At 39.4% G+C, this 21,615-nt stretch overlaps 5 protein-coding genes across 5 annotated transcripts; 4 read left to right on the plus strand and 1 right to left on the minus strand.

Annotated features, from left to right (window-relative positions):
* Positions 1 to 9,866: 9,866 nt before the first annotated feature.
* Positions 9,867 to 10,759, minus strand: NUU61_000016 (Histidine phosphatase superfamily clade-2; the record flags this gene model as incomplete). Its single annotated transcript, XM_056650600.1, has 2 exons — positions 9,867 to 10,263; positions 10,347 to 10,759. The coding sequence occupies 2 exons, from the start codon at positions 10,757 to 10,759 to the stop codon at positions 9,867 to 9,869; spliced, it is 810 nt and encodes a 269-aa protein (XP_056515450.1).
* A 2,914-nt stretch (positions 10,760 to 13,673) lies between these two features.
* On the plus strand, positions 13,674 to 15,485 carry NUU61_000017 (sugar porter family MFS transporter; the record flags this gene model as incomplete). The annotated part of the gene is made up of 4 exons (XM_056650601.1): positions 13,674 to 14,210; positions 14,267 to 14,671; positions 14,752 to 15,057; positions 15,117 to 15,485. 4 exons carry the CDS (start codon positions 13,674 to 13,676, stop codon positions 15,483 to 15,485), a joined length of 1,617 nt encoding a protein of 538 aa, XP_056515451.1.
* Positions 15,486 to 15,850: 365 nt separating this feature from the next.
* NUU61_000018 (putative transcription regulator (RTG2)) lies at positions 15,851 to 17,721 on the plus strand (the record flags this gene model as incomplete). The annotated part of the gene is made up of 2 exons (XM_056650602.1): positions 15,851 to 15,957; positions 16,011 to 17,721. The coding sequence occupies 2 exons, from the start codon at positions 15,851 to 15,853 to the stop codon at positions 17,719 to 17,721; spliced, it is 1,818 nt and encodes a 605-aa protein (XP_056515452.1).
* A 748-nt stretch (positions 17,722 to 18,469) lies between these two features.
* NUU61_000019 (uncharacterized protein) lies at positions 18,470 to 18,892 on the plus strand (the record flags this gene model as incomplete). The annotated part of the gene is made up of 2 exons (XM_056650603.1): positions 18,470 to 18,652; positions 18,752 to 18,892. Coding segments are annotated over 2 exons (324 nt in total), but the record flags the coding sequence as incomplete, so codon positions are not given.
* Positions 18,893 to 19,303: 411 nt separating this feature from the next.
* NUU61_000020 (uncharacterized protein) lies at positions 19,304 to 21,003 on the plus strand (the record flags this gene model as incomplete). The annotated part of the gene is made up of 7 exons (XM_056650604.1): positions 19,304 to 19,484; positions 19,546 to 19,643; positions 19,701 to 19,808; positions 19,863 to 19,869; positions 19,956 to 20,269; positions 20,316 to 20,766; positions 20,951 to 21,003. 7 exons carry the CDS (start codon positions 19,304 to 19,306, stop codon positions 21,001 to 21,003), a joined length of 1,212 nt encoding a protein of 403 aa, XP_056515454.1.
* Positions 21,004 to 21,615: the final 612 nt, after the last annotated feature.

The following is a 21,615-nucleotide window of genomic DNA, read 5'->3' on the forward strand; positions in this document are numbered from 1 at the left end:
AATAGATCGCGGTCACGCATCGCTCATCTGGCGGGAGAACACTGCCCCAGGCACACTGAACACTAAGCGCAAGCAGCCAGATCGGAAACATGGCTATCTGTGCCAGATCACAGGTGTCGGTCCAGAGAGAGGCGGAAAAGATGAGGGGGAAAAAGGCGGAGCACCAGCCCCAGCGGATAATCGCACCACCGGATCGACCGGACCCACCTCAGTCGAAGAAGTTTTTCAACGGCCGGTTCTTCACCCCAGGCTAAAAGACGTGTCTAGGATGTATTCAAACTCGGATCAATCATAGGAAAATACCAGTGTGACCAGTGTGCTAACTTGCCATTTTCCCTCGTGACAATCCCGCTGGGACGATGTTGTACACGAGGCCGATCTTATCTGATTGATTAACGTAATCCACAAGCGAGTGCCGCACACAAGCGAGTGCCGCACCACACGAAAATCGCGCCATCTTCGCGAACCTACCTAATTCAACTGCCTACCATGCCACTAATTCGCTCTCAAAATACCAGAAAATCTATCGAGAAAGAGGGTAGGACCTTCCTAGCTATCGAGGCTATTCAGAAGCAAGAAATTCCTTCGATTCGTGAAGCAGCGCGCCGATTCGAAGTCCCCGAGTATACTATTCGCCGCTGTTAGACCTGGACAGACCCGCGGATAACCTATATAGGTCGACCTGTGGGTCAGCCTATGGGCGGGTCGTGGGTCAGACCTCTTAACCCGTGGGCGGGTCAAGATTTTTTTAACCCGTCCCGCGGGTTAATAGGTTAACCTATTTAACCTATTTAGGTAGATATTTTGTTAACTATATAACTTTTATAAATTATATTATTTTTAGCTATATTTTTAGGTATTATATTTATTTTAGTTAAATAATTTTTTATAGTAATTAGGAGAATAATTCTTAGAAAGTAATTCTAGAGAATATTATTTTAAATATTAATCGATTTTAATTTTAAAGCTTATAATTATTAAATATTTATAGGCGTTTACGAACCCTATTAGAAATCTGCGGGAGGCTATAATTATCTTTATAATTACTTTTTAACTTTTCTTACTACAATTAATAAAATATATCGACTATAATTATTAGATTTATAATATCTTCCTTTTTATTATTATTAATTAGTATAATCTCTTTATAAGTCTTTTAGGTCTTTTTTTCTTTCTATATAATTTCTAATTTATCCTACTCCTAAAGCTCTTAAATAAATATAAGCTACTTCTCTTTAACTTTAAATTTAGTAATATATATAAATATTATTAGATCTTATATAGTAGATATATTTAACATCTCTTATTAATAATAATAAATATCACGTACGGAATTAAATAATTGCTTAATATTAACGTTAGTAGCTAAGATTAAGAGGAGATTATAGATAAAGCTTATAAATATAGGAAATTTATACTAATAATCCTTCTAGAACTAATAAAATAAGATTAGGATAGTATCTAAATAAAAGGTAGATTATAATAATTAGTATAATATTTAGATAGATTAGAACTAATACCTTTATTAAAACCAGGATTCTAAGATAGGCCTTAAAACCCTAATTCTAATAAAGGTAGAAAAATAGAAACTTAATAGATTAGAATTAGGGTTTTAAACAATTATTTAGAACCCTAGTTTTAATAAAGATATATATAGAAACTTACCTTCTTTAATATACTATATTATCTTAGATTAAGAGTTTAAGATAGAAGAATCGGCTATTAAAAATATATTAAGCTTATTAGTTTAATAAGACTATTTTATTTTAGATAGTAATTAAGAGCTTAGAATATTACTAGTTTAGTAATTTAGAAGCTAATCTTTAAGACTTTGCTAGTATTAGACGCTATAATCTATCTAAGGATAGTCCTAGTCTTTAGTTTAAAAAAATTTAATCTTATACTAAGAGGCTAAGATAGTACTAATTATATAGATATTACTAAGCTCTTTATTATCTATTATAGAGTAATACTTATAGAGTTTACTCTTAGCTAATTTAAAGGCTTAATATATCTATTATTTCTATCTAATCTTCTTTTTACTAAACTATCTAATTAATCTCTTAAAATAATTAAATAGCTTATTATAGATAGCAAAGATAGTATAAATAGTAATATCCTTTATTTTTAAGAGGACTATAATAAATTAGAAAAATAGCTAGATAATATTAAGAAGGTAATCGATCTAACGCTATTTATCTATATTAATTTTAAGATAAGGATAATTATATTTAGAGTAAAATCGATTAAAGATTAATTATAACTATTTTGTATACCGGAGTATTAAAAAAGTTAAATTCTATCTAGTTTAGATATCTTAAATTAGAACTAATCGAGGGTAGTTAGACTAGAGACTAAAGAAGGACTCCCGATATTAAGGGCTTATATTAATAAAGATTATAAGATTTCTAATCTAAAATATAAAATAGATTAATATTTTAACTAATAAATAAAGAGTATAGATATATATCTTTATAAGAGTTATCGTAATATCTCGTTTTTATACTTTTCGACGGACGTATTAAATATATTTCTTGGATTAAATAGTCTTAGTTACCTCGTTCTAAGGGTTCGCTTTTATCTAGTTAAATAGTTACTTTAAACTTAACTAAATTATATATATAATATATAAAACCCGAATAATTATTATCTTAGAATTAATATCTAATAATTAAATAGAATCTTAGATACTTAAAATAAGGATAGAGTTATTTGATATATTATTAGTTATTACTATAAGTACTTAGTCTTTAATCTAATATTTCTAGAGGATATCAAGAAGGGTTATACTAAGATTCTATCTAGAGTATATACTAGAAATAGGTTTAAAGCTAAATAAAACCTTTTAATAATTCTAGTCTATATTAATAAAATAGCTAGAGATAGCTATAAATACTTATTAAAATAGTGATATCTAATAGTTAAAACTAATAGAGAGCTTAGCCTTAGATAGAAGCTTCTAAAATAAATCTTTCTATTAATCTTAGATTATTCCCTAGATTCGACGTTATATAGTTTAATAGGAAGAGAAACTAAAGATAAATAATAATAATTAGATTATTCGAAGAAAGGCTTAGAATTCAGGATACTTAATAGTTTAAAAAAGAAGCTATAAGGTAATTATTATAATAATTAACTATTATTTCTATAGCTCTTAGATAACTAGTTAGGCTATTCGAGGGGAGTTCTTAGCCTAAGAAAGATTAGCCTATAAATTAAATAATAGCTATATAATATACTATATATTCTATAAGATATTAAATTATTAAATATTTAGTAGTATTTTAGCCTTTCTAGTATATACTCTGATTCTAGTAGCGTTAGAGACCTATTATCCTATTCTTAGTATAGATTAGATAGTTTATAATCTTACTATATCACTTATATAGGAGCTTTAGCTTAGACCTGGATAGACCCGCGGACAACCTATATGGGTCGACCCGTGGGTCAGCCTATGGGCGGGTCGTGGGTCAGACCTCTTGACCTATAGGCGGGTTAAGATTTTTTTGACCTATCCCGCGGGTTAATAGGTTAATCTATTTAACCTATTTAGGTAGATACTTTATTAACTATATAACTTTTATAAATTATATTATTCTTAGCTATATTTTTAGGTATTATATTTATTTTAGTTAAATAATTTTTTATAGTAATTAGGAGAATAATTCTTAAAAAGTAATTCTAGAGAATATTATTTTAAATATTAATCGATTTTAATTTTAAAGCTTATAATTATTAAGTACTTATAGGCGTTTATAAACCCTATTAGAAATCCGCGGGAGGCTATAATTATCTTTATAATCACTCTTTGATTTTTCTTACTATAGTTAGTAAGGTATATCGATTATAATTATTAGATTTATAGTATCCTCCTTCTTATTATCACTAATTAGTATAATCTCTTTATAAGTTTTTTAGGTCTCTTTTTCTTTCTATATAATTTCTAACTTATTCTACTTCCAAAGCTCTTAAATAAATATAAACTACTTCTTCTCGACTTTAAATTTAGTAATATATATAAGTATTATTAGATCCTATATAATAGATATATTTAGTGCCTCTTATCGATAATAATAAATATTATACGCGGAATTAAATAATCGCTTAATATTAACGCTAGTAGCTAGGATTAAGAGGAGATTATAGGCGAGGCTTATAAATATAGGAAATTTATACTAATAATCCTTCTAGAACTAACAGGGTAAGATTAGGATAGTATCTAGATAGAAGGCGGATTATAATAATTAGTATAATATTTAGATAGATTAGAACTAATACCTTTATTAAAACTAGGGTTCTAAGATAGGCCTTAAAACCCTAGTTCTAATAGGGGTAGAAAGATAGAAACTTAATAGATTAGAACTAGGGTTTTAAGCGATTATTTAGAACCCTAGTTTTAATAGGGGTATATATAGAAACTTACCTCCTTTAATATATTATATTACTTTAGACTAGGAGCTTAAGATAGAAGAATCGGCTATTAAAAATATATTAAGCTTACTAATTTAATAGGACTATTTTATTTTAGATAGTAATTAAGAGCTTAGAATATTACTAGCTTAGTAGCTTAGAAGCCGATCTTTAAGACTTCGTTAATATTAAGTACTATAATCTATTTAAGGATAGTCCTAGTCTTTAGTTTAAAAAAATTTAATCTTATATTAAGGGGCTAAGATAGTGCTAATCGTATAGATATTACCGAGCTCTTTATTATCTATTATAGAGTAATACTCACGGAGTTTATCCTTAGCTAATTTAAGGGCTCGATATATCTATTACTTCTATCTAATCTTCTTTCTACTAAATTATCTAATTAATCTCTTAAGATAATTAAATAGCTTATTATAGATAGTAAAGATAGTATAAATAGTAATATCCTTTATTTTTAAGAGGACTATAGTAAATTAGAAAAATAGCTAGGTGATATTAAGAAGATAATCGATCTAGTGTTATTTATCTATATTAATTTTAAGATAAAGATAATTATATTTAGAGTAAAATCGATTAAAGACTAGTTATAACCGTTTTATACGCTAGAGTATTAAAAAGGTTAAATTCTATCTAGTTCAGATATCTTAAATTAGAACTAATTAAGGGTGGTTAGACTAGAGACTAAAGAAGGACTCCTAACGTTAAGGGCTTATATTAATAAAGATCGTAAGGTTTCTAATCTAAAATATAAAATAAGTTAGTATTTTAATTAATAAATAAGGAGTATAGATATATATCTTTATAAGAGTTATTGTAATATCTCGTTTTTATGCTTTTCGACGGGCGTGTTAGGTATATTCCTTAGACTAAATAGTCTTAGTTATCTTATTCTAAGGGTTCGCTTTTATCTAGCTAAGTAGTTATTTTAAACTTAACTAAATTATATATATAATATATAGAACCCGAATAATTATTACCTTAGAGTTAATATCTAATAATTAAATAAAATCTTAGATACTTAAAATAAGGGTAGAGTTATTTAATATATTATTAGTTATTATTATAAGTACTTAGTCTTCGATCTAATACTTCTAGAGGATATTGAGAAGGGTTATACTAAGATTCTATCTAGAGTATATACTAGAAATAGGTTCGAAGCTAAGTAAAACCTCTCAATAATTCTAGTCTATATTAATAAAATAGCTAGAGATAGCTATAAATACTTATTAAAATAGCGATATCTAATAGTTAAGACTAATAGAGAGCTTAGTCTTAGATAAAAGCTTCTAAAGTAAATCTTTCTATTAATCTTAGGTTATTCCCTAGATTCGACGCTATATAGTTTAACGGGAAGGGAAACTAGGGATAAATAATAATAATTAGGTTATTTAAAAAAGGGCTTAGAATTTAGGATATTTAATAGTTTAAAAAGGAAGTTATAAAATAGTTATTATAGTAATTAACTATTACTCCTATAGCTCTTAGGTAACTAGCTGGGCTATTTAAGGGGAGTTCTTAATCTAAGAAAGATTAGCCTATAAATTAAATAATAACTATATAATATACTATATATTCTATAAGATATTAAATTATTAAATATTTAGTAGTGCTTTAGCCTTTCTAGTATATACTCCGATTCTAGTAACGTTAGAGATCTATTATCCTATTTTTAGTATAGACTAGATAGTCTATAACCTTACTATATTATTTATATAGGAGCTTTAGCTCTCCTATTACTAAATATATGACTTAATTAAAATATAACTATATATTAGTCTATCGTGGACCCTCTTAGTTTATCTTCTTTGTAGTATTATAAGAACCACTAATTTAGGTATTAAGCTACTAGTTTAAAAACTCTGCTTTATTTATACTATTAAAAATCACCTAGGTCTTTTTCCGATTGTCGGATTATTTTAGTATTAGTAATATAATAGGAGGGAGGCTTTACTCAGTTTACTAGCTTTCTAGTAGTTCTAAGAGGGTATCGAGAAGTTGATTAGAATAGAAAATAGATAACTTAAACCCCTTACTCTTAATAAAAAAGGGAGGGTACGAGGTAGATAACTAAGATATAAAAGAGATATAGTAATAGTATATTAAAATAAAGGACTTAAGATATAGAAAAATAATCTAAGATAAATTATCGTAGATTTAGGGGAATATATAGGTCTAATACTTATTTCTTATTAGTAGATAGGATTCGGCACTATCCTAATACTAAATTTTATAACTAATCAGAAGATACTCTACTAATATATATAAAGCTTATTAGATAGTAAGAAATAGATTAACGGGTCAACCTATAGGCTAACCCGTTAACCTAAATAATTAGATAAGAGTAATACCCTAAGATTTTTCTTTTTATCCTTAAAAAATTTTAACCTAATCAGCTAACCTTTTTACGTAGGTATATTAGAACTAGGGCTATAAATAAACGCGTAGATAGATTAAAACCGGGGTTTTAAGCAATCGCGTAGATAGATTAAAACCCCGGTTCTAATAGAGATAGAAAGACTACTATAAAAAGGTATATATTTTATTATATCTAGTAAAAAAGGGACTATATAACCCTTTTATAGTAAGAGACTTAAGATATAGAAAAATAATCTAAAGTAAATCATCGTAGATTTAGGGGAATATATAGATCTAATACTTATTTTTTATTAGTAAATAGAATTTAGTATTATCCTAGTACTGAATTTTATAACTAATTAGAATAGGCTCTACTAATATATACGAAGTTTATTAGATAGTAAGAAATAGGTTAACGGGTCAACCTATAGACTAACCCGTTGATCTAAATAATTAGGTAAGAGTAATACCCCAAGATTTTTCTTTTTATCCCCAAAAAATTTTAACCTAACCAGCCAATATTGTTATTTTATATAAATTCAGAAAAAATATTTAAAATAATTCTTTTATATAAATAAGACTATAATATACTTATATATTAATAAAGAAATATTAGATATTAGATTTATATCTATTTTATTGTTTCTAATATATATAATTTATTTATATAAAAAGTAGAAGTACTACTATAGACTTTAAATATATATTTTTAGGTTTAGTATAAGAAATAGTTAACTAATATCTTCTTTCGCCTATATCTATCTATTATAAAATATAATTCTTACCTTAAAGTATTAAATTAATAAATTAATATATTATATATTCTAAATATATTATTACTATATAATATTCTTTTTATAAAGAGTTAGAATTATAAGTTATATTAGAACAAAAACAGTATTTAATAATAGTGTATTATTAAAAAAGGTAAGCAAATTATCTATCCTAATTAAGAAATTTATACTAAAATAGGTCAAAAATAGGTTAACCCGTTAACCCACGGGTCAACCTATAGGCGGGTCAGGATTTTATTGACCCGACCCATGGGTCGTGGGTTTGGGTCATGGGTCAAGATCTTTGACCTATGGGACGGGTCTGTCCATGTCTAGCCGCTGTCTCTCTGGCTAATCCTTTCGAGCCGATACACGCGCTAACTGCTAGAAATTGACCTAATTTGAAGAAGAATCGATTCTTCGATAGATCCTCTCTATAGATCGACGTAGAGTAGCTCTTCGGCCAGCAGCTATGCGAGAAATAGCTAATATTCTATTGGCTAAGCGTGGATCTACCCCTATTTAGTCTATTGGCCAGAATCGGGTCTATAATTTTATTAAATACTATAATAAAATTAAGACTCGCTTCTCTCGTCGATACGATTATTAACGCGTTAAAAATAAAGACCTAAAAATTATTAATAAGTAGTTTAACTATATTCGAAAGATAGTCGATAAGAACGGTATTCTATACGACGATATATATAACTTTAATAAGACTAGCTTTGTAATAGGTCTTACCTTAATAGCTAAAGTGATTACTCGGTCTAAATACTACGATCGGCGATTATTATTATAATCTAGGAATCGCGAATAGGTTATAGTAATTAAGTCGATAAACGTATCTAGATAGATACTACTACTATATATTATCTTTAAAGGCAAGGTCTATATCGAGGGCTGGTTTAATAATCTACTACCCGATTAGCACTTCGAAATTAGCGAAAATAGTTAGACTATAGACAAAATTAGCCTTCGCTGGCTAAAAAAGGTCTTTATATTAGTTACTACTAATTATACGAAGGGTAAATATCGACTTCTTATCCTTAATAGCTATAGTAGCTATTTAACGCCTTAATTTAATAAAGTATATAGCGATACGAATATTATACTAATTTATATACCGGCGTATTTATCGTATATTCTATAGCCTCTTAATATTAGCTGCTTTACGCCTTTAAAAAAGGTATATAGTAGCTTAGTTAAGAGATAAATACGATATAGTATTAATTATATCAACAAATTCGATTTTCTCGCTATATACCTAACTACTCGCTCGTAAGCCTTTAATAAAGCTAAAACTATTCAAAATAGCTTCGTAGTAGCTAGATTAGTTCCTTATAATCTAGATTAGGTTATCGAAAAGCTTGATATTTAGCTTTAAATGTCTATACCCCCCGGGAGTAGCTAGAGTAGTTAAAATAGTCAATTCTCGCTAAAAACCCCCTAAAATTTAAAATAGCTATATTAATAGGCTTTATTAATTAAAGCTCTACTAAAATATCGCTCTTATAGCCTACTAAGTCTAACTAACGCGGCGCTAGATTAACTTATTAAAGGCTGCTAACTAGCGATATATAGCGTTACAATCCTCGCGTATAAAAATAAGGATTTACGCGTAGCTAATAAAAAGCAGAAACAAAAACGAGCTAGATCTAATAGGTAGATACCTCGAGATCAAGGCCTATTAGTCTAAGAGGCTCGTGAGCTAATATCGACGGCGCACTAAGCCTCTGAAGCTTAATTAACTGCCCCGGCAGACCTTTATTAACAAGCTTCGCAGCCAATTCGGCGAGCGCCACCGCGGTGCAGCGACTGCCGCGAATTAGGGCATCGAAGATTACAGTGTCCAAAACGATATAATTAGATTTTTTTTATATATAAAGGCGTTGTGGCGAATATAAATCGATTTAAATTCTATATGCTTAATATGCTGCGGCACTCGCTTGTGTGCGGCACTCGCTTGTGGATTACGTTAGACAAGTCCTATCCCAGCTCGGACCACCACACCCATTTTCCCCTTAACTCAATACAATGAAATGTCTCAAGTATATTGAAAGATCACGTCGCTAACTTCCAATTCAAGGATTGAAATAAAAATGCTTCTTGGGTATGGGCTGAACGGGTTAATGTTGTCGTTCCGCCATTGTATGTACCACCGCGGCAATCCATCAGTCAGCCAATAGACAAGGTTGCTGGACCTTGTGGTCGTCGTATTCATGTAACTAGTTGAAAACAAAAGAATCTTTATTGGCCTACTCAATGATAGGGCTAGCCTCAATTGAAACCGAAGTTGTTTATAATTCCTCAAGACGCTATGTATAACAGTCTTTCCAATTTCCACTCCGACGTAAAGTCTTGAACTGTACACCATCCAAGGCCGTCAACAGCACACCCTTGAAACGGGACGACGCGCTTACTCACAATTACACGAATGAACTCATCATCACGGCAAACCATCTTCTCGATATACGCGCGTGCGGCAAAAGGCACTACCCAAGAGGTAGAAAGCCCACCCACATCTACGGTAGCCTGTGCTTCTGACTTAGACAGCTCATCATGGTAAAGACCCATGGCAGAAAATACAGGAATCATGCCATTGTCATGTGTGAAATCCGGATATATGGCTCGGGCTACCGGGAAAGTAGAGGCACCCGGCTTGTCGAAGGTGTGATTTACTGGTTTTTGGTCAGAGACCGGGTTTCTGTTAAGACGGACAACAAGCTCATTGAGAAACCGATACCTTGGCCTGGACCAAGTGGGTTTCTATACCCAAACGCTCAATACTTGCTCAACGATTGGGCGTAGTCGAACTTAATCCAGTTAAGCTCGGCGAAAATATCGCAAATTGGGGGTTTCTCTCTTGCATCTGGAGTTGCAGCGACGGCGTCGAAAGCGCAAAGCTCCATCAATTCGATAATGTCGTCGTCAGAGAAGCCCACAACAGGAAACGTGCTTTTGAGTCGATTTTGGATTGATGGCACAAATGTCTTCGAGTATGCGTTGGCAGAGTCTCGTTGAATAGGTTTCTTCATCTTTTCAAACTTTGGACAGGTATTGTGGTTCAAGATATTATTAAAACCCTTAGTGTCGAAGATGATAGCACCAACCTCTGGAGTGGCTCGGCCACTTTTTGCGCTTGGATCCTGTCCTTTGGTCTGCTGTAAGCCTTTGAGACAACCTTTTTTCGCGGATTCCATCACGCGGCCCGAGCTTGTGGATCGTATAAAAGGCGTGTGTTCTGAAGCCAGGCCCGAGTATCGCTGGTAAAACCGAATTCCCGTGTTGACCAGCTGTTGTTCACCAAAGGGAACAAGAGAATCCGTGCCCAAAGGATAAGTAATTTTTGAAGAAAGTCGTGTCTCCCATCAGCTTGTGGCGTCTTTCTTGATTCTATCAACCAGGGAACGATACTTTTTACCTTTCCCTTTAATTGGGTACCATGTGCGATGGCGTGAAATCGTTTGTACAAAGGTAATCTGACACTGTTCGGGTAATTCGTTCAAGATCCCCTTAGATTCAACGGCGAAAAAGGGTGCGTATGGGCCCCATCGATGCGATGTTTCCGTAAAGTACTGAAAGCCGTCTTCGGGACTGTCGCAAGCTTTGTTGTTTCGTGCAACCCTTCGAGGAAGCGGCGAAGAATCCTTAGATTGAGAAGAATCAGATAATAAAGAGGTGATGGTAGAACTCTAGAAACCCATACGGTCTCATGCAAAGTATACGAGACGGTCAAGGACATTATGCAACAGAGCATACCCATGCTCGCCATTGCCCGCCCCTGGAAAAAACTTAGTCAATGGTTGCATTTTGGGTTCATCAACCTTGGAGATTTATCCTGTCAAATGCGGTCCTAGACCACTCTTTCTTTGATTTTTAGTTCAAAGGTGGAGCTAGATATGATTCCTCCACAGCCGGATCACCTAAGGATGGAAGGTATAAACAGCGCAAAGAGGGACTAATAATGTAGACAGATTTAGTAAGAACTATAAAAAAGAGATATACAATAAAAGGTTTAAAGGGCTAGAATAGGCATTATCTAAGAGACTCTTCTAAATAGCTTACACTCCTTTCAGTCTCTGGTAGACGATCCCACTAGTTAAATGGTGGAGTGAAATATAGTTCTACCATAGCCTAATGATCTTAGGACGAAAGGTACGAAAAGGGTAAAAAGAGCAGGGCGGACAGATTTTCTAATGTAATAGAAAAGAAACATGAAACAGAAGGATGGCGAGGATGAACCGGCTGCACCACGCACACGTGAGAAGGTCCTGAATTCCACAGGATAAAAGGCCAATTTAGGAGAAAAAAATAATGTCAATAATGATAATACTAATTAGGAAGTAAGAAAGATAAACGCCTGGCGCTCTCTCGGTGTCTTCGGGATTCAACGCCCGACAGGTCCAGGGGAACCAATCAGAACACTTGGAATATTACGTGGTCAGGCAGCCATGGATAATCAGGCATATTATACCATCTTGGGTTGTTTCACCCTGAGGCGTTAACTGCAAGTAAGATCCAAGGTCCAGAAAACAGGTCAGGGGGACCCCCCTTTAGCTCTCAGTAGTATGTGGGGCGTTTATTTGCCTAAGGCCAAAATAGATTTTATCCCTCCCCTATTTTATTTACCTTACTTTACCTTCCTTCACCTCTCTACTGTACCTACACCTCTAATACTACTTTTTTACCAGTTTTTTATTACAATCCGATATCATACCGTCCTATATTGAGAGTATAAGTATTATATCTCTCAGAAATTCGATTATACCCATCGAGAATAATAAAAAAGGATAATTTAAAACAAAAGCTAATAATTTTAGGTAAAGTCCGTCTTTTAGTAGTATAAATTGTTGAAAAACAGCACCGATCTCGAGCTACCTATTATCTATACTAAGGTATACCTTTATACTCTCTTCTCTCGAATCCCTTATAAATATACTAGTTAGATATTAATACAAAATAGGAAAGATACTTAGTACCTACTATCTTTACTATAGTAAGGCTTTTTGCTAGACGTCTAGATATAGCAAAAAGGTAAATATTAAGAGTATTTCTTTAAGTCTTATTCTTAACGGGATTTACTAGTAATTAACTAGTAAATAATATCATCTAGAGTATAAATATATATTTACCTCAGGGGTATAACACTTATACAGAAGCTTATTATCCCTACTCTCAAAGAGCTCCTTATCTTCTTAATTATCAGAACTGTCGATCGAAGGCCTCTTATAAATATCGATTAGATCTTCGATTCTACAGTAGTATAGCGATATCGCTACTAAACAGAAGTATACTCTGTTATAGCGTAGTTAAAAATAGAAAACTAGTAAATTAATAGAAAATACTAGTATTATTTATTAGCTACTATAAAAAAAAACATAATATTTCAAGAATATAATAGCCCTAGATACCATATATTTCATACTGTGACCGATATTATATAAGCCAATTACAGCATATACTACTGAGAAGTCAAGGGGGACCCCCTTGACCCTTTTTTCTGTCCAAGGTCGCCACTTGACCATCGCCGTGTCACCATCACCGGCATCGACGTGATCATCCATTTCTTGGGTAATCAACTCCCCGAGAAAGAGAATATGAGTGATTAAAGGCATGCGTGGATAAGGGTTCATTAAGACCACGTTCTTCGTTGACAGAGCACTTTTCCCACCCCCACTTCGCAAAGGCCTGGGAAAGAGAGAGGGCGTGTCACTCATCTTGATACCCGAAGAAGGTTCAAATTGGCTGGTCATCAACGTTATTTGCGGAGATGATAGGTGGCCCAGGGCAAACGCTCTTCCCCATGGGGCCGCTCGGCAGGGGTCGGCAAAGCGTTTTGCCTTGGAATGACGCATGGGTCATCGTCATTTGACGACTCCCTCGCCATTCCACGGGTTCCACCAGATAGATCCGTGGAGTAACGCCAGCTGGGGCACTCTCCAGACTTTTCGCCAACGCGTGGCAGCCGTCTGTGGAGAGAAATGGGGAAACCCTTCTTCCCCAGCTTCCCCCATGGCAGACAATTGGGGGAAAGCCCCAGGATATAATTAACATCTCCCTGACTCCCTCTCAAGTGTGCCATCTCCCTGCACCCCCAGCCACGAAACCTTCACCATGAGTATCCTCGCCCTCGTCGAGGACCGGCCCACGCCCCGGGCAGTCTACAACTGGCGAATCTACTTACTCGCCGCGGTCGCATCTTGTGCCTCATGTATGATTGGATACGACAGTGCTTTTATTGGTCAGACAATCGAGCTGGACTCGTTCAAATCGGAATTTCATTTCGGTGACTGGTCTGACGCCAAAGTCGACCTGGTGAGCGCCAATATCGTCTCTTTGTACCAGGCAGGTGCTTTCTTCGGCGCGCTCTTTGCCTACCCAGCCGGATATTTCTGGGGTCGCAAATGGGGATTGTTGGCCTCGGCCATGGTGTTCACGCTTGGCTCCGGGCTGATGCTTGGAGCTAATGGTGAGCGGGGCCTCGGGATCATGTATGCTGGCCGTGTTCTGGCCGGAATCGGGGTAGGCGCTGGATCCAATTTGACCCCGATTTATATCTCTGAGTTGGCACCACCCGCCATTCGAGGTCGCCTCGTCGGTGTGTATGAATTGGGCTGGCAGGTTGGCGGCCTGGTCGGGTTTTGGATTAATGTATGCAAGACCCTCATGTAACCCAAAAGACCACGCGGAATTGACCCTCCCTGCAGTACGGAGTATCCGAGACCATGCCGGCGAGCCATAGGCAGTGGATTATACCATTTGCTATTCAGCTCATCCCAGGAGGTCTGCTTCTAGGTGGTGCTCTCTTGATCAAAGAGTCGCCTCGGTGGCTGTTCTTTCGTGGGCGGCGTGAGGAAGCTATTCAGAACCTCTGCTGGGTGCGACAGCTTGACGAAAACGATATATATATGGTTGAGGAGATTGGTGCCATCGACCAAGCCCTGGAGGAACAAAAGGGAACGATCGGAATCGGCTTCTGGAAACCCTTCCAGGCAGCCGCCACCAATCGCAGGGTGCTCTGGCGCTTGTTCCTCGGCTCCTCCCTTTTCTTCTGGCAAAATGGATCTGGAATCAATGCCATCAACTACTACTCCCCTGGCATATTCTCCTCGGTGAGTTCCCCCTCTTCCTCTACCAGCACGTACGGTAAATTCGTCTGCGACACTGGATGGGAGGCTGACAATATGTATAGATCGGAATCACGGGGTCGACCAATCAGCTTACAACGGGCATATTTGGCGTAGTCAAGACGGTGATGACCATCGTCTGGCTCTTGTACCTGATCGATTACCTCGGCCGACGATTACTATTGATCATCGGCGCTCTTTCCGGGTCGGTTTGCTTGTGGATCATCGGCGCTTACATTAAGGTGGTGGACCCAGAGAACAACCCGACACCTCATCTTACTAGCCCCGGCATCGCGGCTGTATTTTTCTTCTACCTGTACACGGCATGCTATACCCCTTCATGGAACGGAACCCCTTGGGTTATGAATGCAGTATGTGAAGACCCTTTCCACTGAATGTGACTTCAACGGATTTGCTAACGAAATCCCAGGAAATGTTCGACCCCAACATGCGATCGCTGGCACAGGCGTGTGCATCAGCCAGCAATTGGCTGTGGAACTTTTTGATCTCTCGGTTCACTCCCCAGATGCTGTCCAAGATGGGTTATGGCACGTACTTTTTCTTTGCGAGCCTAATGGTTTTGGCCACCATCTATGTTTTCTTCTTGATCCCAGAGACCAAGGGTGTGCCGCTGGAGGTGATGGACCGCCTCTTTGAAGTCCAGCCAGTGTGGCAGGCCCACAGCCGGATCATGACGCAGTTACATGATGACGAAGATCAGTTCCGACACGAACTGCAAAAGAATATCGCGGAAGAGAAAGGCTCGCCAGAAGAATTCATCGAAAAAGCGGATGACTGACCTTAGCTGTGGAATCCCACGCCAAAGCATATTTGTATGTACCCATATAAATGAAGTTATTTTGACCTAAGAACCCCTTAGTATCTCTTCTATGATTGCCCGGTTGAAGTTGCCGTGGCAAATACACTCAAAAACTTTGTCCTAGACTAGGTTGGATGCAGGTTCCTGAGTCCTGGGAGAATAAATCGTGATATGGGATCAGTCGAGGCATTCAGGACACCCGTTACTGCCTTGCTGCCCGAGTCATCAGGCCATCAGGCCATCAAAGAAAACCAGTGATGGCAGAATCGGCGGGCGGTGGGACTCGTGATGTCACCTACAAGAACGAGATACCTTGAACTCACACAGAGCAACTCAGTGCGACCATGGGAGGAGGCGATAGCTTGCCTGTGGATTCTGCCCCTAGGGGCCTGAAAGAACCTTTACGGGCAGCTCAAAATGGGAATTTCCATGCTGTGGTTGATCTGGGCAGGTAAAGGCCAGCCAAGAGCCCCGGTACATTGAAGCTCACTGATATTTTGCTAGCAATGGCATCCGGTGCTCGATCTCAGACCTCTCTCTTCCCACTACGCGCGTGATCCCAACGGTTCATTTTCACCGGGTCAATATTTCCCTCTACGAGGCACAAATCGATCCTGATTCAGGATGTCGTATTCCAATCCCGCGGGCCGTGATTGAGCGGGTCGTTAGCGCCATTGTTCGATTTCAAGTCATTTGTGTCGAACTTGGAGTTCCCTCGGAGAATATCCGGATTATTGCGACAGAGGCCACGCGAACCGCCCTCAACGCCGAGGCTTTTATTGATGCAATTCACGCCACAACGGGCATCGCTGTGGAAGCACTACGGAAGGAGGAGGAAGGGGTTGTCGGTGCGTGGGGCATCGCGAGCAGCTTTTCAGACGTGGAGGGATTGGCCCTGGACCTAGGTGGTGGGAGTATGCAGATGACTTGGATTACCTCCCACGCGGGCAATGTGCACATCAGCCCTCAGGGATCCGTCAGCTTTCCTTATGGAGCCGCGGCTTTGACACAAAAACTCGCCGATTTGAAACGCGGAAAAAGCAAAGGGGAGGCACGCAAAGCCAAAGAGGAATTCCGCCTGGAGATGGCGGAGAAATTCCAGACTGCCTTTGACGAACTTGATATCCCCGAACACCTCGTGAAGAAGGCTCGAGAGAAAGGGGGGTTTCCCTTATATCTGTCCGGTGGGGGCTTCCGGGGCTGGGGATATCTATTGCTCTATCTGCACCAGACGCAGGGCCGTAATTATCCCATCTCTATCATCAACGGATACTCTGCCCCAAAGGAAGACTTTGAAAACACAGAGGCTCTCAAGGAGGTGGCCCGCACGGCGCACCAAATCTTCCGGGTATCCGATAGGCGGCGCAAGCAAGTGCCTTCTGTCGCATTCCTCGTTAACGTGCTCGCCGAGTCGTTGCCACACGGCATCAAGGAAGCCCACTTTTGCCAAGGAGGTGTTCGGGAAGGCGTGCTGTTTCGCGAGATGCTACCTGTGGTTCGCCAGCAAGATCCTTTGGAGGTGGCCACAGCCCGATATGCACCTTCTTCGACGCAAACGCTCGCCTCTTTGATCCTGGCTGCGCTTCCTCGACCATCCGCTTTGCGATCTATTCCCGCTTCCATCAACCTGCACCTCGTCCAGGCGTTTGCCAATGCCCTCTACGTGCATGCGACCATGTCCAAGGAGTTGTCCTCAAGTGCCGCTCTTTACAGTACAAGCACTGGAATCTTGGCCTCCACCCACGGAATCCCCCATGCTCATCGTGCACTCCTCGCCTTAATGCTCCAGGAGCGATATGGTGGAGAGCTCCCACCACGAGACGTGGACTTGAAGCAACATCTACAGGGGATCCTCGATCCAGAGGAGGTCTGGTGGACCCGTTATCTCGGCAAACTGGGTCTCGTCCTGAGTCAGCTCTATCCGACCGGGTCTATTGACACGTCCAAGCCCCGTATTGTTCCGTCAGCCCAGTGGGTGAAGAGGCTCGGCAAAAAAGGGAAAAAGGAAGGCCTCGAGCTGACGATTTCCCTTCAAAAAGTTGTCTATGACCCGACGCATCTCAAGGAAGAGTTGGAACGAGACGTGCAAAAGATCGAGAAAGTGGGGAAGCGAAAGAATTGGATTGGTGGGCGCGATGGTTGGGGCCTTAAGGTCCGAGTCGTCGTGGAGGAAGAGGATTTGCTGCCAGCACCAGATGCCCCGTCTAATGCGTAAACTAACGGCTCCAAAGGGCGAGTCCGGCATTGCATTTCGTTTGTAGATCTTCATTTCCACCCGGACAAAGCCCGGACCAAGCTTTGTAGGAGAGTGGCGTTGGCTTAGCCAGACAGGACGGTGTGATTTTTCTGGGTTCTGCATATCGGGAAAATTCGCAAAACGAAGGACTTACTGCGCCTCCATTGATTATGGGTCTGCTTAAGGAGCCGAACACTTAGAAGCGTCGTTTGGACCGAGAGGACTGGTTACATTCCCAAGAGATAAGGGAGGGGGGGGGGGAGGGGGCAATGACATCCTGGCCGTAATATATAAACACTTATACTTTGAGCTTTATATCATGATCTAGCACTGGCATTTTGCGCGAGAAATTGTCTCAGCCGACTAGGTAGATATAAAAAAACTTGCCGAAGGATCTAGGGCGGAAGCTTAGCGCCCTATAGAGCAGACCTGTAGGGCTGGTCCATCGGCCCTCGTCCGAGTCAAGCGACAGATGTGTATACTATCCATCTTATCTGATGCCCCTTATTTATCTGATCCGTTTCCCTCTCGCTCATTCTCTCAGCTTACTCCTAGATTTGAATATTTCAAATACAACATAGAAGCAAAGGGCATCGACGTCCAGGAAAAGCGTCTCCATGACCATCCCACTGTAGATACTTGTAAGTCTCTGGGGCAGGGGGAAAAGTAGGAAGAAAAAGATTTGTGTGGCCTTGTCCTCCCAAACTCATCTAACCACATTACAGCCGACACCGATTCCCAGAGCGATGTCTTGCGAGCCGCTGGCATTGGCATCACCGAGAATAACCCGACTGAACCCGTTCTCACTCTGCGCATATGGGTGCTGGGCGTGGTCTTCTGCATTGTTGCCTGTGGTTTAAACATATTATATACCCTCCGTTCTCCTGTTGACCTGTCCTCTGGGTACATGGTCTTTCAGCCTCAATCCGGGCCCATTCAACACCAAGGTATCTTTACTCTCCCATAAATACAAGAGTTATTGACTCCCCTCTGACCGCGCTGTCTTTAGGAATATGTATTAATCTACGTGATGTCCAATCTCAGCATCTATGTCCGACTTGGGGCCGACGTGTTGACGGAACAGGAGATGTTCTATGGATATAAGGCTGGCTGGGGATTTCAATTTCTCATCACATTGGCCACTTTTTGATTGGATTCTGCCTTGCTGGCCTCTTTCGTGCAATCGTGGTTGTTCCCCGGGAGTTGATCTGGCCCGGAGTGCTTAGTTTAACCGCTCTTACCACCACATTGCACTATGTCAACCAGGGTGAGGTCCAAGCTAGGTAAGCTTTGGTTTATGATTGCCCGTTATTTCAAGTTCACAGATTATAGGCACAATACTTGGAAAATTTCCCGCTACGCCTTTTTCATTACCGTCTGCTGCGTTTCCTTTTGCTGGTATTGGTTCCTTGATTTCATCTTTCCAGCACTGAGCTATTTCAGCTTTCCCTGTTGGAGTAAAGCGGAAAGCCCTGTAGTCAATCAGCTGTTTGGCATGGAGTCTGGGATGGGTCTCATTCCCATTACCTTTGATTGTGTGTCTCATAACCACAGTTGGAGAATGGCTGCTCACAAGATCCCAGGGAGCCAAATTTCCTACGTCGGTTCGCTCTTGCTCATCCCATCATGGGCAATTCTCAACGTCTCTGTGTCACTGGTCTTCTGGATCTGGATCGTGGCGGTGGCTGGCTACTATACCAATATGTGGAATACAGGGTATTTGCCCTTCCAGAGCTCCAAAGGTATAGAGCCTACTCGGATACCATATCTGACTACAATAGAAGTCCTAACAGAGGTAAATAGTTTTTGACAATACTGGGAATGTCTATAAAGTGAAAAAGATTGTGGATGCAGCGACCGGATACAAACTTGATGTGAACAAGTACTTGGCTTATTCTCCGGTATGATTTGCTGGTTCATTGAACGGATTAGCCTAGTTCTAATGCCGATATACTTAGGTTTATATGCCTATTACCTACGCGTTGAATATGTTCGGTTTCTCGTTCGCGACACTCAGTGCACTCCTTATTTGGATCATCCTCGAACACCGCCACGTTATGGCAGATGTTGCCCGAAGATTGCCTCGACTAATTATGCAGTCTTTGACGGGGCGCCCCTAGCCTAAAGGTGAAGAAGAGACGGGGGATTCCGATGTCCCTCTCTAGTAGTATCTGGTGGGATGCGTTTAGCCTTATTTATGTCGATCTTTGCAGTCGAACACTGGAATGCCGAACTCAAATGGTATGGTGTCCTACTGGCCTGTGCAGTAGCATTGGTCTTCTATCCGCCGGTAATTCATCCTGCCCCTTTATTCACTCTCGGGGTTCCTTTGACCCACAACCAGCTTGCTATTGTCTATGCCACCTCCAACCTCAAGATCAATATTGACATTTTCTGTCGCATCGTTGCCGGTTTTGTATTTGAGGGCCAAGTTCTTGCCAACATTTGGTTCTTTGACTTAGGGTACATCACGACCATCAAGGGACTATATTTCGCACAGGATATGAAGCTGGCCTACTACTGCCATGTGAGCCCTACATGTTCCACGTTCATTGTGCGACTACTGACCACAGGCCAAGATTCCACAACGGAAGCTGTTTCTCGTTCAGTGTGTCGGCATTATTGTGGGGCCTCTTTCTTCGCTCGGCGTGCTTAATTGGGCTCTCAACCACATTGGCGGAATTTGCACAAGCGATGCCCCCAATGGCTTTAGTTGTCCATTTTCCAGCACTCATTTCAATACCTCACTGATATGGGGTGCAGTTGGACCCCGCCGTTATTTCTCTAACCACGTCGGCTACTTGGCCTTGCTGTATTTTTTCATAATTGGTGCCATTTTGCCTATTCCCGTCTATTTTCTGAGCCGTCGATATCCGGACTCTTCGTGGAGACGGGTTCACATCCCGTTGTTTATTGGCGGTTTGAAACACCTGCCGCCAGCAACAGGAATGAACTATGGTAGCTGGGCAGTGGTTGGACTCGCGTTTGGCTGGGTTATCCGACACTGGTTCCATAGCTGGTGGAGTAAGTACAATTTTGTTCTGAGCTCTGCGATGGATTCCTCTTGTCAGCATTGCCGGCGTTGTGATCTTCTTAACCATCTTCTTCACGGGGGCAAGTAAGAACTTCAACTGGTGGGGCACAGAAGTTTACAAGGTGTGTCTAACCTATTTTTGCTCTCGGTTCTGTCTTGCTCATATCATACTAGAATACCTGCGATTGGAAAGGCTGTGCGCATCTCCCACTGCCAGGGGGCGGTAAGTTTGGCGTGTAGTTGGGTGCCACTACATAGGGCTTTCACCTCCATGTCTTCGAGCCTGTCGTAATTGTGTACTCCCTTGCGGGAGATCAATTCAGAACGCATGATATGTAAATAGCCGAAGTCTAGAAAAAAGCTTGGACAGGTGATAGCAGTGGTCATTTTATACCCAGAGCTGGAGCAAGCCAAAGTAACGAGGATCTCAAAATCCCCACTGCAAGGAAGTCGAGCATCACGTCTGTAGGACCTCTTCAATATATCAATATATGTCGCATCCGCAACGCTCGTGGGCCCATTATAGCACTACGATCGGCATCATTGGGCCATGTGCTTGAGTAGGTGATGTCGCGACAAAGCAGCCTGCATTGGGTGTAATTTTGGCGAAACTGCAAGTATTCGATGGGGACAAGTGGATCGCGGGGGGGTCGCCGATATCGGCTGATTGATTAGATCATGAACCAGATTGCCTGGAGATGAAGATGGTGATTAGTGGTAATATTATTTCGAGTAACCCTAAGTCAGTGAGATATAAGACGGGTGATAAACTGAATTCATGAGCAAAGCATCGCAAAGCCTCCGCGGGTCCTGGCAAACGAACGTGCAGATGATCCGGG

This window comes from Penicillium alfredii, assembly GCF_028826965.1.
Source record: "Penicillium alfredii strain IBT 34128 chromosome Unknown utg000001l_segment0_segment0, whole genome shotgun sequence".
Classification (NCBI taxonomy): domain Eukaryota; kingdom Fungi; phylum Ascomycota; class Eurotiomycetes; order Eurotiales; family Aspergillaceae; genus Penicillium; species Penicillium alfredii.